The sequence below is a fragment of the Anolis sagrei genome, chromosome 5 (genome assembly GCF_037176765.1).
Source record: "Anolis sagrei isolate rAnoSag1 chromosome 5, rAnoSag1.mat, whole genome shotgun sequence".
Classification (NCBI taxonomy): domain Eukaryota; kingdom Metazoa; phylum Chordata; class Lepidosauria; order Squamata; family Dactyloidae; genus Anolis; species Anolis sagrei.
Window position 1 is genome coordinate 20,126,611 of NC_090025.1, and position 15,955 is coordinate 20,142,565.

The window sequence follows — 15,955 nt, forward strand, 5'->3', positions numbered from 1 at the left end:
TATCTCCATCATGTTAAAATAAAAGCATAGATAGCCGCTAAAATGGAATTTGTAAGAAAAGTGGAGGGTGGTCAAAGAAACGCTCTTCTTTCTCATAGTGTAGTAACCTATTCTTTCCTTGCAACGTCTGTCTCTGGTAGCACACTTTCTATTGAAGAAGCCATACCCAGGAACACATCTGCTCCAATAATGGTTAACAGATTCATACCTGCCGTTACAAGTTCTATAAAATTCACTACAAGGGGACATAATTCAATCAGAAATTTTTTTAATGAATAGCTTATTTTATAAATATTACACGTTTCCTATAACAGTACATTGCCGTCTTGAGGAGGAATGTGCACTCTACTTGTTTAAGTATATTTCTTTAGATATCTCAGTTTCAGGTATGCCACTGCCAGGAAGATCACTGTCATGACTGCAAGTGCAACATAATTCTGCAGCATTCCCCAATCACTGGCATCAATGCCTTGACTCGCCAGGTATTGTTCTCCAGTGCACCTAAGGAATTAAAACCAGCAGTCAATTTTTGTTAGAAATGCCCCATAAGCACACTATTATTACTATTTACTGTAAATCAAGATTCCTAGTGTAATTCTCAAAAGAATAATTAAGAGATAGAAGGTATGGGAGGTTAAAAGGCAAACAGTATAGAAGAATAGTGAAGAGTAGAGACATCAAGCGTCTGGAGAACAAGCCCAATGAGGAGCGGCTTAAGGAGCTGGGCATGTTTAGCTGAAGAAGAGAAGGCTAAAAGGAGATATGATAGCCATGTATAAATATGTGAGAGGAAGCCACAGGGAGGAGGGAGCAAGCTTGTTTTCTGCTTCCTTGGAGACTAGGATGCGGAACAATGGCTTCAAACTGAACATGAGGAAGAACTTCCTGACTGTGAGAGCCGTTCAGCAGTGGAACTCTCTGACCTGGAGTGTGGTGGAGGCTCCTTCTTTGGAAGCTTTTAAACAGAGGCTGGATGGCCATCTGTCTGGGGTGATTTGAATGCAATATCCCTGCTTCTTGGCAGGGGGTTGGACTGGATGGCCCATGAGGTCTCTTCCAACTCTTTGATTCTATGATTCTATGATTCTATCACATTGGCAACAAAGATCTGCATAGTAAAAGCAATGGTATTCCCTGTAGTCACCTATGGATATGAGAGCTGGATCATAGGGAAGGTTGAGCAAAGGAAGATAGATGCTTTTTGAACTGTGGTGCTGGAGGAAAGTTCTGAGAGTGCCTTGGACCACAAGAAGATCCAACCAGTCCATATTTCAAGAAATAAAGCCCGACTGCTCATTGGAAGGAAGAATATTAGAGGCAAAGATGAAGTATTTTGGCCACATAATGAGAAGACAGGGTAAGCTTAGAGAAGACAATTATGCTGGGGAAAATGGAAGGAAAAAGGAAGAGGGGTCAGCCAAGGGCAAGATGGATGGATGGCATCCTTGAAGTGACTGGCTTGACCTTGAAGAAGCTGGGGGTGATGACGGCCGACAGGGAGCTCTGGCGTGGGCTGGTTCATGAGGTCATGAAGAGTCGGAAGCGACTGAATGAATGAACAACATAGAAGAATATATACCTTTAAATCTCTGGAGAAAAAATGATAAGATCCAGTGAAGGTTTTGTCAGCCTATTCCATCCCATGATCACTCAGGATCTCTCATGGATAATGTAATAAACATTACATTTTTAGGTCATAGGTCCACACTCTTGTTACATCCCGAATAGATTACTGCAATGCACTCTACATGGGGTTACCTTTGAAGATTGCTAAGAAGCTCCTAGTAGTCCAACGGGTGGCAGCCAGATTAATCACTGGAGCAACGTACATGGAGCACACAACTCTGCTACGTTAGCTCCACTGGCTGCCAGTCTGCTACATTTCAAAGTGGCTTTAGCCTATAAAGCCCTGAATGGTTCCAACTCAGCTTACCTATCCAAACATATCTCCTTCTATGAACCATCTTGGACATTAAGATTTGCTAGGGAGGCCCTGCTCTCAGTTCCACCTCCTTCGCAGGTACTACTGGTGGGAACGAAAGACAAGGCCTTCTCAGTGGTGGTCCTGCAGCTGTGGAACTCCTTAGTAAAATCAGCCCCTTCCCTCCTGACCTTCAGAAAAAAGCTGAAGACGTGATTGTGGGATCAAGCTTTCGGATAGCAATCTCCCAATGCAATAAGTGAATGTGGAATAGTACAATGACAATTGGAATGGCCTTTGACTATGGTATTAGATTACGTGATTTTAAAAAGTAGTTTTAATGTTTGATGTTTTTAGTGCTTGGTTTTAGTGCATTGTTTATTTTGTCTGATGTATAATTGTGTGGCATCAAATTGTGCCTTATATGTAATCTGCTCTGAGTTCCCTTCGGGGTGAGAAGGACGGTTTATAAATGCAGCAAATAAATAAATTACAGTATTTCAAACCACTGTCAAAATTATTTTAATCTAATAATGGCATCTTTTTTAAAGGGACAGGAGATCATGTAGATTGGATCTACTTTTTACATTTCTGTATTTGTTACACACTCTGGATCTGAATTGTAAGGAACCTCCTTACTTCTGCCAGTTTCAACTTCAAGGAACCAGTTTGTCTCCCCTATCTGCCCATAATGGCAAGAAGACATATTGAATACTCATTCACAAAAATAAAAAAGGAAGTCAAAACCTGAAATTGCTGTGGGCTAATGCCTTACAAAGCTACTTTGGGTCTCCTTGTGGAGAGAAAAAGCAAGGCATAAATAAACATCATCATCATAAATACAAAGTCTAACGTAAACGTCTTTCTCTTAACTAATTTTTAGAAATAATTTGAGGGGACTAACTATATTAATCTCTTGGTCTAAACTTTGTATACATAATTCTAGAAGAAAGTATCCCATAGTACATTTTTTCAGTAACAGCAGCAAAAAGAGACCTCGGGGGAAAAAATAGAATGAAAATGTCCCTGCCCCAGTCCCCCCATATTTTTTCTAGGCTTTGTCATCTCTAACTTGGAGAACCTTTGTCTTGTTGCTATTTGTCCTTTTTCAAATAACTCAACCTATACATTCAAGTGGGCGTATCTACAGTGTACACTACAATTCCCACAATCTCATGGCATTGAGCCGTGCCAATTAAAGTGGTGTTAAGCTGCATTAATTCCACAATGTAGATGCATCCAGTGTCATCAAGAACAAGTAGAACATGCTCAGCTACTGCTTTTGTAAAAGGACAAAGTCAAGTATTCAAGATAATGTCATCCTGTCAGTTATGATCACTGCAGATTACTGGATTTCGATATTAAGAAATGAATTTAAAATGTTGTTAATCAAGGGACTAGCACTAAAAGCTATATAGATGCAGAACCCATTCTTAGCTTAAGAGTGGGCAACACTTTGTAATGTGATAAAAAAAATACTTACAGGTCATGCGAGACGTATGACGCATTGACTCCTGGCGGGAGATCCCTACAAAACTTGAGCCCAATAAATTCATTGACTTGCAGAGCCTTTGAAGACAAACAACTGAATTACTTTGTTATATTTTCTAATATGGCTTTCCTTTTCTTTCTTCCTTCCTTTATTTTTTGGTGCACGATTCTTCGAGGCACTACAATACTGGTAATGGATGGAACAAGCCCCTATTCCATCCCAGACCCAAAAATTCATTTAATATATAGTTCTCAAATACCAAATTGATAATAATAGATACTACACTTGATCTTAGCCAAAAGGCAGAGAAGATGACTTTCATTTGATGATATACAGAGGAGCAAAATTATAGCTGCAGTCCAAATATATATATTCAATGACAAACTACAAATTGTACTTCTCAGAGCCACCCCTAGTCCAAAAGACAGGGACCACCAAGACTAGTTCACCTCTGTGTGCCAGAGGAGTGCAATGTGCAACAGCGAAGTGATTGCTTTTATTGTGTGCCACCAAGACATTTCCAACTTACAGCAATCCTAAATCAAAACTACCTTGGGATTTTCTTGGCTAGGTTTATTCAGAGGTTTGCCACTGCATTCCTCTGAGATGGAAAGAAGGTGACCTGATCAAGATTAAGGTTTTTATGGCCAAGTGGGCGCAACATGGCTATCATCTGTTGCTTGTTGTTAGGAATGTCACCAGAGTTGCCTGGAATGAACAAGTGGCCTCATTGCTCCAGCCATCATCACTCCAGGCAATGAGCCATGGACACTAGCTAAGTCGTGCCCACTGGCCATCATTATGACAAGAATGGAAGGGGGACAGCAATTGTCATCCAGGGTCCCTGGGGTTGCCAAGCATGGAGAAGACAGAATATGTAAATAGTTGCATCCAGGTCTGTCTCAAAACCAGGCCAGCAGCTTACAAAGGCCCAAAGTCACAGTTTGCTCCAGATTCTGGGGGATAATTTGGAGCAACCAGACTGGGGTCAAGAGTATTGGCCCACATTAACTTGGAGCCATTCCATTTTTGTTTAGCTGCCACAGAGCTAATTTAATACCACGGCATTTGATGAGGACTTCCAGGTTAAACATCATCATTTGCTTTGGGGAGCAAACGGTGCGTGATTCTATAATATCCAGGGCTACTGAAGGGGAATTTGGTTTTTAGAGCCGTAGCAAACTAGAATTTTGCGAGAGCAAACTAAGCCAGCACGATTGATGCTCCGCCTCTTTCTCCGCCTATTTCCCTTTGCTAGGGCAGCGTTGCGAGCATACGCTCGTGCCACAGCAAACTACAGGAAGCTTGCGCTCGGGCTTGCTCCGAAGCCCCGCCTTCCCCCCCCCCCCCCCCAGGCTGCTCTCTCTCTTGCTAGTGTGCCTGTTTTCCATTGCAGAGGGCTCGCTCTCACTTCCAGTAGTTTGCTACGGCTCTAATAATGAACACACACGCTGTGCAAAACATGCCGGTTTCTAACCACTAGATGTCAGTGTTAGATATTGAGGATGATTTTGGTTACAAAACTGGAAAATCCTCAGCTTTTTTGGAAAGCCTTCCATGGGAAATTTTAATACTGTGTGCATTTCTGAAAAATAACATATTTGCTACCACCACCTGCATTTAGAAGTGTTACAAGTGACTGAAGACCAAGTAAAAATATTAAGGAATTGTGATTTACAAAAGAGGAAGACAATGTAATACCTTCAACTGTTTTACTTCCCTGTCTTTCTACTGAATACACTTTCAAAACGGATTTGTGGACCTCCTCATACTTTATGATCTATAAAAGGATCTTAAAATCATTTAATTCTACAATTTTTACCCCATCTTTCTCAACCCCCGAAGAGGGACTCAGGTCAGCTTACACTTGGCAACAATTTGATGCCGTTACATAAAGCAAACACAATAAAACAAATCATGACTGTATTGATGCATCCATGGAATCATGGGAGTTGGCAGAGGAAGTATTTTGATGTTTCTGCCAAGGATTGCTGGTGGCTCACCAAACTACAGATCCCAGGATTCCACAGTCTTGAGCCACGGCAATTAAAATGGTGTCAAACTGCATTAAGACTCAAACAAGGAAGATACAGACCCAAGTTTTGCAAAATCTCAGAAAAGTGCTAAGCAGGGTGTCTTAGAGGAGGTCTCTCATTCATAGGACCACCGGAAATAGATACCGACTTGACAGCCCTTCATAATAACTTGGACTTGGAGGACATCATTTGACGTCATGTTTAGAACTTTGTACAACAACTCACCATTTTAAAGAGAGAAAAAATACTGAGTGCTTACATTGTAGCCGTAGCGAGGGATGCTGAGATACTGCAGCCACATCAACCAAGGTGAAATGGTTAGAAGATTTACCAGCAAGCCAGAGAAAACCTGCAAACAAAGAAAGGTTTGGAGTGATACAGAATAAAACTCTGTTCTCTCTTGAATTTCTTCTCATCACCACATTGCTGGAGCCCCCAGTGGCACAATGGGTTAAACCCTTGTGCCAGCAGGACTGCTGACCGAGAGGTCAGTGGTTCAAATTCGGGAAGGATGGGTTGTGCTCCCTCTGTCAGTTTCAGTTCCCCATGCAGGGACATGAGAGAAGCCTCCCACAGGGATGGTAAAACATCAAACATCAGTGCATACCCTGGGCAACGTCCTTGCAGATGGCCAATTCTCTCACACCAGAAGCAACTTGCCGTTTCCCAAGTTGTTCCTGACATGAAAGAATTTATTTATTTTCCTTCCTCTGCAGAAACATTGTTGTAGTGCAAAGGATTTTGGAGTGCCTTATATCTGAATGTGCAATTAAGATCCAATAGCTTTACAAAAGTCTGACATCTGACAGTAATGAAAGCTGTAATTCTAAGTAAAGGTGCATCTACACTGGCACAACTTGGGGATCACAACCAGATACAGTGAAGGCATCTGCCCTTGTGCTTTGCTACTCTGCTGCTGAGTATGGATGGCCACTGTGGAACAGATCTCACCACACTAAAACAGTGGATATGGCTCTTAATGAGACATGCTACATTGCCACGGGGTATCTGCGCCCTACACCACTGGAGAAATTACACTGTTTAGCCGATATTGCACCACCTGACATCTGCCGGGAAGTAGCAGCCAATAATGAAAGGACCAAGGCAGTGACATCTCCAGCCCATCCCCTATTCGGATATCAACCAACATGCCAACGCCTAAATAATTTTCTATGATCTACAGAGACACTCGCTGGAACACCTCAGCAAGTGAGAGTCCAAAAGTGGGAAGTTAAAACCCAGAACCTCAATCAATGGCTGATACCAAATGAGGGATTCCCTCTGGGCACAAAGAAAACCGAGCGACTTGGAAGGAGTTTTTTTTTTTGTTTTTTTAAATAATATAGTGCAACTGTTTGTTTCACTCCTGATATGATAAATAAATAAATACTGCAGAATTAATGTAGTCTGTTAAACTACGACTCCCAACATTACATAGCATTTAACCATTGCAGTTAAAGTGGTGTCAGACTGCATTAATTCTACAATGTAGATGCACCCTTAGCCTACATTAAGCAGATGGATAAACTTTCTCTTTATCCATGTATTATTTTTATTCATATCCAACCCTTCTTGGGAAAGGTGCAAAAGGACTCACAACCAGCACACAAAACAAATTACAACACACACATTCTTAAAAATAGGATCACAGATGCATAACAAAATACAATGAAAATTATAGGAGCAGTTACTTCCTTTTAAAAAAAGATAATGTTCAAAATATTCAAATAATGTCATCACAACTCACAATCATAAACATGAAGCAAATGTTTATGAGGAGATTTGCAACCGATGTAACGCTTTGTCCTGTTGCTACTGCGAGGGCCAGAGAACTGGCTGCATAGGCTACTAATATAAGTGTGGCCATCATGATAAAGAAGGACTCTACCTTTGGCTTGAAACCTAAAAAGATAAAATTAACATTAACATTTAAATGAAATGCATATATTCAGGATGAACATTTCTGCATAGGAGAATATTTACATAATAACTGTGTGGTTCTGCATACGTCTACTGATAATTTAATACCACGGCATTTGATGAGGGTTTCCAGGTTAAACATCATCATTTGCTTTGGGCAGTTTACTGCAAACGCTGCAAGGCTCATCATTTTTGTGGCTCTGGAAATATAAGGCATATATTTCCAACACAATGCCTTCCTGGTGTGTTGGACTACAATTCCCATTATTGCCAGACAATACGGAAGGCATCGGGAGATTGAAGAACATGCCTTGTTTTTGTTATTGAAAAGAACAATTGCATAGCCCCTGGGCCAAGATGGAAATTGTAGTTTCACAGATTTGGAAGTCACTATGTGTTGCACTCCAAGGCTGGGAACCACCTCTGTTCTTGAGTTCGGAGTAGAGCAACTGCTCTGGGAGACGGTGGTCGGGCATCCGGACAATGTGGCTGGTTCAGTGGAGTTGATGGTGGAGGACCATCGCTTCAATGCTGGTGGTCTTTGCTTCTTCCAGCACACTGACATTTGTCCACCTGCCTTCCCAAGAGATTTGCGGGATTTTTCAGAGGCAGTGCAGGAATGTATAAGCAGGTGATGTCCAAATATTCAACACAAGAACAGTCCACAGGAACATGACACATGAAACATTTAATCAGGAAGCGTGAACACGAAGCAACATGGAACTAAAAATCCCTTGGAAGACTTGACTTGGCTCCAAAATCAACGTTGTCTGGACTGAGGGAATACTCTGCTGGCCTTTCTAATATAGACAGAAAACCAGACTGATAAGGGCTTCTTCATTAATAGGCAAGCTGACCTTCGCTGTGCTTCACGAGATACCCTATGTTGATGGAACATTAATCTTTTATCTAACCATTGCTCATTAGCTCCTCCACCTGGAGTTGTCTTTTCCTCCCTTGCATATTCCTACCTTGAGCTCATTTCTGCCTCTGACCTTGCATCTCAAGGGAACTGCCTTTCTGGAAGAGCTCTCATTTTCAGAGCTTAAAATCTCCCGATTCTCTTGCTCATCTGCAATCCCAGAATCCCCACTGTCAACATCAGGCTGCCTAAGAGGCCCAGAATCCCAAGTGAGATCAGGTACAGGCACAATCAAAGGCTGGACTACAACACTATGTTGGCAACTGGCAAACAGCAGCGACCTCATCAGATGCAAGTCCTCTTCCATTTCCACACACTTCTAAGACATTTCAGGGATGAAGTGCGTGAGTAAATTCTCCATCTTCTTTAAAGATGGAACCCCATGAAATGCCACGCATAGAAGATGATTTCCCCCATTTCCCCATTTTCCCCAGCTCCGTCTGATGAAATCCTCAGTGGGTTTCCATAGTTGAGTTGAGATTCAAACTCCAGAGTCACATACCAGTACTGAGACGACTATACTACATTGACTCTGTTGTGTTTCTGTTTTACTCGTATGGTCTAGAATTAAACTTCCATCTAATTTACAGTAAAAAATACTTTGGAGGCTAAAAAGAGAATGAAAAGAATGTATTTAATATCCCTATATTGAAGAGGAAATAATATTTCCCTTTGAGTGCATACTTACCTATTGTGAAATAATTTAAGCTGGTGATGATAATGCCTGGCAAAGTCCTCATGGGCATCATGTCAGCTATGATCTTTGAGAAGAAATATGCAGACACTCTATAGTAGCCACCGATATATTCATGCCTGCAACATCACAGAGGTAAATCATCATTCAACTCTTTGAACAATTGCTTTTAAATTAGTGATAAATAAAATAGGAGAAATGTGGAGGTAGGGCACATTTGTGGCTGCATTGACCTAAACTCTCCTTATAAACTCACTACTCAAGTGTCTTTCTTTTCCAAGCTGCATAGTTACTTACATAAATAGCCTTTTCTCTGTGATAAAAAGTTCAACAGTCGTAATACTATTCAAACACTGACTGGTCGTCATGAAGAAGAAAGCACCGACTCTAGAAAAAAAAAGAATACCCACAGAAATGTTGAAGTTCAAAAAAGAAACAAAAAAATGGGGCACAAACATTTAATGGGACTGTATCTGGTAACATCACATTGCAAGGAGGCAAATTAGGATTGGAAGTTTCAGGTTGGAGAAAGCTGAACTAGAACATGGATGCTAGGAGTGGCAAAATCAAGTGAGACATTTATAAGGTTTAATTAACAACTTCCAGAAAGCCCAGCCAACACATGGCCAAGGACTGTAGGAGTTGTACTCCAAAGCATTTGAAGAGTCAAAGGCTTCTCAGTTTTGAACAAGATGATACAAGGACTCTTTCCAGGTTCTACTGACGAGGATGTCCACATACAGTTCTCACATTCAGAAGGACGTTGATGCTGGGCTTAGCTTTACACATATGCTTTTCAGGGTGCTTTTACACCAGGCATGGGCAAACTTCGGCCCTCCAAGTGTTTTGGACGTCAACTCCCTAGCCAACTTAACAGCTATCAGGAATTGTGGGAGTTGAAGTCCAAAACACCTGGAGGGCTGAAGTTTGCCCATGCCTGATCTACACTATAGAATTAATGTCATTTCGCATGGAATCATAGGAGTTGTGATTTTACAAAGTCTTGTGCAAAAATACTGCTGATGTCTCACCAAACTACAGTTACGAGGATTCTAGAGCACTGAGCCATTGAAATTAAAATTGTTGAGAATCAGAGCTGTTAGGCTCAAAATAACCCTCCCTTGGGGTGATTCCACCAAAAATATAGCAGAGTGCCAGAAGTACACTTCATAACCAGCAGAAACGTATGTGTGGCAAATCAGCATTAGCTTCAATTCAACAGGATGGCACAAGATTGCAGTCACAAGTTTAGGTTCTATATATATTTACTGAAGTAAAAAAGAAATCCATTCTAGATAGAAAAGGATCTTGGAGCTAACTAGCTTACTAAGCTATCTTCTAAGGAAGGTACAAGGATAAAATATCAAAAGTATACATGCAGCTACATTTTGTCTGGAGAATGACAAAAATATGTCCTAACTGGAAGGAAGGCAAAAGCAGAAGAGAGGAGGGCCAAAATGGAGAATGACCACATGGCCAAACTCAGGATAGTAAAAATACCTTTAAAGAGGAAGTGACCCCATCCCTCAAGGAGATTTCATTGCTACATTTTCAAAGTGGGGAGGAGATAGAGGCAAGCATGCATAGGAATGTGGAGGGAGGAATCCCTCACTCTAATCCTATCTAGTCTACCCATTGAGGACCGGAGACTTGTGCAGTCCAGGGATGAAACCCAACAATCATTGTGTCAAACTCCATTGATTCTACAGTGCAAATGCACCCTCAGTGGTAAGGAGCTATGTGTAATGACTATTTACTTATGCCTTAGTGCTGTCTCTCTTTATCACACTAAACTGTTAAGAGTGGAATATTGTGCTATAACAATGCAGTGAGATAAGGATGTCAGTAAAACTCCTAAGGCAGCTTAAAACCAAGTAGTCAGACCCAAAATATAATGGTAAAATTATGTATATTGCAGTTGGTTCAATGATAGAGGAGTCCAGAAAAAGTCAATGTGCCAGATAAAATAAACCCAAAATCAGTAAGTTAGCCCTGCCAAGCTTGTACAGTCCTCATTACTGCTCAGTACATAACCAGTGATGGGAGTTATCATTCCACACAGCTGCAAGGCACTATGTTAGTAAACGCTGAACTAGGTGTTTAAAACTTTGACAAATATGTCAAAGGAAATTCTAAAGATGTCTCATCATAAACAACTGGAAATTATTCACTTTGTTCCAAAAGACTGGAAAAAAACAGGATAGTTTTTCTGACTCAAACCAATACACCGGAAAAAATACCCTCCCTAAGTCTCACGCTGGACTATAAAGCATGCTAATCTTTCCCCAAAAATCTTTTTTGCAGACACTAAAGCGACTAAGAGAAAATTAACTTTTACAATGCATTCCTAATATTTACTGACCTATTTTGAATGCCAGCCATATCATTTTTAACTCCAGCATAAACGGCTCCAAAAATTATTGCCATACCAGTGATAATAGCCAGCTAGGAAGGAAGGGATAAAATACTTCAGGTTACAAAGACATGCCGTGCTGAGCAATGGGAGGGGGAGGTTAGGAAATTAAATGTTACAGCTGCAGATTAAATATTATAACTCCAGTTTATTGTGCTCTCTCTCAGGAAACCAAAATGATAGACCAAAATGACCACATCTGCCTTTGCCTGCAATGGAAGTGAATACTAGTCATGCGACTGTTAGCCCTAACATGCTGGACTTCTCAAGCATTAATGACAGGGACCAGACTGGGATGAAGAGAAAGACACCCAATTTCTTAGTCCAAAGTTGGTCCTCAAGCAATTGCTAGCATTCAAAACCACAAGAGTAACAACTTTCAAACTGGTTTGGTTTATAAGAGAAAACATTTCACCTTAGCACCCGAAAGGTAAACTGCAGAAAGCAAGGGTTTCCAAAGGGATCATTGGAGTGGGACCCTGTATCTTGAATGGTTATGTAGAAACAGGAGTTTCTGCAGGTCACACAACTAATGCACAAGCCACACCTGCTGAAATTCCTACTTCTAGCCATTGAAAGTACAAGAGCTCTCTCCTGTTTTTGCTGTGGCAAAATTGCTTAATGATTGTTTGATTTCAGAACACAACAGGTATTTTGAAGACATGAAAACAAAGGAATGCAACTGTTAGACCTATTTCCAGAAAAAAACATAAGGCAGGTTAAGTATCCTTTATCTGGAATTCCAAAACTGTCTGCATAGGTGACACCTTTGTGTTTTGATGGTTATGCGGAGAGGAAGTGGATTAGACACTGAGAGATCACTACCAGAACCTCTGGTTGAGTACCATTTAGTACCTGGACTCAATCTAGTTTATGCTAGCCCCGTTACAATCACTGGCTATACAACCAACCTGCACAACTTGGTGAACTATCATTCATTTCTATAAATCAAGGTGAATATTTCTTTGTTTTATGCCATTATACAATTTTTGTTTGATTATGGTGGGTTTAATTTATTGATGTTAGGCTCTTATGTTGTTTTGATATGTGGGGTTCCTCTGGGATTATTATGTTGATATTTGTCTGTTTGTGGAGACATTGAGGTCCCCTGGTGGAATAGTGAGTTAAACCGCTGACCTGCTGAACTTGCTGATCCAAAAGGTTGGCGATTCAAATCTGGGGAGTGGGGTGAGCTCCTGCTGTTAGGCCCAGCTTCTACCAATGTAGCAGCTCAAAAACTTGCAAATGTGAGATCACTTTGGCAGGAAGGTAATGACATTCCATGCAGTCATGCCGGCAACATGACCTAGGATATGTCTATGGACAACGCCAGCTCTTTGGCTTAGAAATGAAGATGAGCACCACCCCCCAGAGTCAGACATGACTAGACTTATTAATGTCAGGGAAAACCTTTACCTTTACCTTTACTATAGAGGCATTGAATATTTGCCATTGTATGTTGGAATCCACCCTGAGTCTCCTTGGGGAGATAGGGTGGAATATAAATAAAGTATTTTATTTTATTTTTCATGCACAAAGTTATTAAAAAATGACCTTCCTGCTATGTGTTCATGAAATACAAATGACTTGTGTGTTTCGACATGTGTCTCTGATATCTGATGCATGTATATTAGGGTTGTTTGATCCATTTCGTTACCCTCATTACTCGTTATTTCTTTGTTTTTGTTTTTTAAGCAATATCAACCCGTTTCTGGATCCCGGAACTGTTCTGCCCATATCGAAGCCAATTCCGCCATTTTGGAAACGACTTCTGCCAGGTTCAGAAATGATGTAATAGATCCAGGGATGCTCGGAGTGCTGGTAGCCAATTAGGAGAAGCCAGGTAGTGGGGTGTGGTTTGGAATGGGCGGCCATTGGGGTTTAAAAGCGGCTGCGCGTGCTGCGTGGCCCCATTCCAGGCAGGAAAGCGAGGGTGGAAGAAGGGCTTGGGAGTGCTGCAGCTTTTTGGGGTGCTGGTGTTGGGAGGTTGGAGGTGCCTGACTGGGCCTTGCTGTGGCTGTGCATGCCTGCCTGTGGGTGCCACAGGCGAAGAGGGTTGGGAGGGTTGGGAGGGGAAGAGGAATTTTCTTTATTATAATTTTTCTTATTATTCTTATTTTTATTATTCACATTAGTGTAGTTGCAAATCTGTTGGCACAAAGATATTTTACTTGTTAACTCTGGTCAGTTTGGCCAAACAGGGGCCAAAACCTTTGAGATACAGCACCCTAGTTACAAATCTGTTGGCACAAAGAACTTTTACTTGCTAACTCCGGTCAGGAAAGGAAAGCTTCAGAAGATCCCCCTGTCCCGTTTGGAAGTGTTTTTTGCGCTTTGCGCAATCACGTCCGCCATTAACGAATCAATTCGTAATTAACGAAATTTTGTAAATTTCGAAATTTTGAAATCTTAAATTTCGGAAGTCCTAGGAAATTCGAAACGCTGGCACCCCCTGGAAACGAAGCGAGTTTAGAACCAATTTTTTTCTTGATCAAACAAGCTTAATGTATATGCAAATACATGTTTTTCAAAAAATCCTAAATCCTAAACATTTCTCATCCCAAACATTTTGGCTAAGAGATACTCAACCTGTACTTACATAGGAGTACTTCTCTGAATGTCTGCTTACAGATAATTATGTGCATTTTTACACTGAAATCAGTCCCACTGAGTTTGAAGGGGACTGACCACTCCTAGATGAATGTGCAGAACAAGTGACAATGATGAAACCTATTGAAAACTGAGCACAATGCTTGCTGAAGAAGGAGCAAAAAGTGAAGAAAATCTCTGCCCACATAATGGTAACAGGCTGTTCAGGAGTGTTTAGGCAAAAGGGGTTGCTTGACCTGTTAACGCTCCAAAGCACATTTGATCCATGGTACCGTAGTGCTAAGGACCGGCTGAAAGGACAAAATGTCAAGGATAATTCGACTGCTAAGCCAATTGAAGTGGGAAACAAAGATCATATCAAGACTAATTTAAGAAGATTATTGAAAACAAGGTCAGGGGGAGGCCTTAAGGAAACGTGGGTATTTTTCAAGAATGCACCCAAAATCCATCCGTAATGAGGTTAGGGAGATTGAAACGATTGTGAGAAAAAAGTCATGTCCATTAACCCTGGAAGATTATAAACGCTTAAAATTCATAATTCTTGTCACAAGGTCAAGCTTTTACAAAGCAATTAATAGAGATCCTCATAATATCAACACACATGGAAAGCTTTTAAACTTCACAGGCTCTGAATAGATGATTAGCCATCACTATGGGGATTTTTTGAAAGTTATTATTACTTCCAAAATTCCTTGAAAAATCTTGCTGGAAGCAAAGCTTGCATAAAATGCTGAGATTAGAAATACTGAGAGCTCTGCAAGGAGAATGCCTGCTGTCTGGGTCCTAAGACATCCCAAATAAACTATTGAAACGTGCTCTACATGGAGTTGCCTTTAAAGACTGTTTGGAAGCTTCAAATAGTCCAACGGGCAGCAGCCAGATTGCTCACTGGAGAGGAGTACAGGGAGCATACAACCCCCTCTGTTATGTCAGCTCCACTGGCTGCCAGTTTGCTACCGAGCACAATTCAAAGTGCTGGCTTTAGCCTATAAAGACCTAAATGGTTCAGGCCCAGCTTACCTGTTTGAACACATCTACCCCTATGAACCACCTCAGAGATTAAGATCCTGCTCTTGGTCCCACTTGCTTCCAGACACAATTGGTGGGGACGAGAGACAGGGCCTTCTCAGCGGTGGTCCTTTGGCTCTGGAATTCCCTCCCCAGTGACATTAGATCAGCCCCCTCCCTCTTGGTCTTCAGAAAGAGAGTGAAAACATGGCTTTGGGATCAAGCCTTTGGAGAAGTGCAATAGAAGGATATGGAATATGTACAATGACTATTGGATTATGATTGGTTTTTAATAAGGGTTGCAATGTTTTTAACCATTTTAATGCGTTTTAATTTTAATCTTAATTTAAATATTTGTTTTAATTTTATCTTTTTAAGGCATTGAATAGTTGCCTATGTGGAAAACTGCCTTGAATTCCTGTCAGGGTTGAGAAGGGTGGGGTATAAATATGGCAAATAAATAAATAAGATTTGTTGCTTGATGGTCCCTTCCATATTCAGAAGGTGTCTGGTCTGTTATTTGAATATTGTTGATGGAATAGCAACCTCACCATAAATGGTAGGTGATCATGTTCATGCTCTGGTCACTCTCTGGAATAGGGAGAAGACTAGGGCAATAGACATGATTGCTCCAGAACATCCCACCTCGAGTAGCAGAGCTAAACCATCTCCTTGGTTCAATGAGGAGCTGGCAGTGATGTAGTGAATGCAGAGGAAACTAGAGTGCATGTGGTATTCACAGCATAACGAGTCAGACCGAGCACAGCAGTGTCTCTATCTAAGGGCATTCGATGCCGCAAAAATATATCTCTTTGCATCCAACCCAGTGTCCACAAAGAACTGTCCAACAGAGCTGTTCTGAATGGTCAGAGGTTTGTTAAACCCCACCTCACAAGATGAGATCCCTGACCATTCGGTAGCCCGCTATGAAGCATTAAC

The 15,955-nt window shown here is 41.2% G+C and overlaps 1 protein-coding gene and 1 pseudogene across 1 annotated transcript in view; both read right to left on the minus strand.

Annotated features, from left to right (window-relative positions):
- Window positions 1–303: 303 nt before the first annotated feature.
- LOC132777014 (broad substrate specificity ATP-binding cassette transporter ABCG2-like) overlaps window positions 304–15,955 on the minus strand; it is a 30,852-nt gene continuing 15,200 nt past the window's right edge. The window contains exons 10-16 of the mRNA XM_060779258.2: window positions 11,348–11,430; window positions 9,283–9,372; window positions 8,980–9,104; window positions 7,197–7,351; window positions 5,709–5,798; window positions 3,405–3,490; window positions 304–501 (exon numbers count right to left, since the gene is read on the minus strand). Of these exons, the coding sequence (XP_060635241.2) occupies window positions 354–501; window positions 3,405–3,490; window positions 5,709–5,798; window positions 7,197–7,351; window positions 8,980–9,104; window positions 9,283–9,372; window positions 11,348–11,430 (777 nt within the window). The 3' untranslated portion in view covers window positions 304–353. The remainder of the gene's footprint in view (window positions 502–3,404; window positions 3,491–5,708; window positions 5,799–7,196; window positions 7,352–8,979; window positions 9,105–9,282; window positions 9,373–11,347; window positions 11,431–15,955) is intronic.
- LOC132777375 (U2 spliceosomal RNA) lies at window positions 3,567–3,728 on the minus strand (annotated as a pseudogene).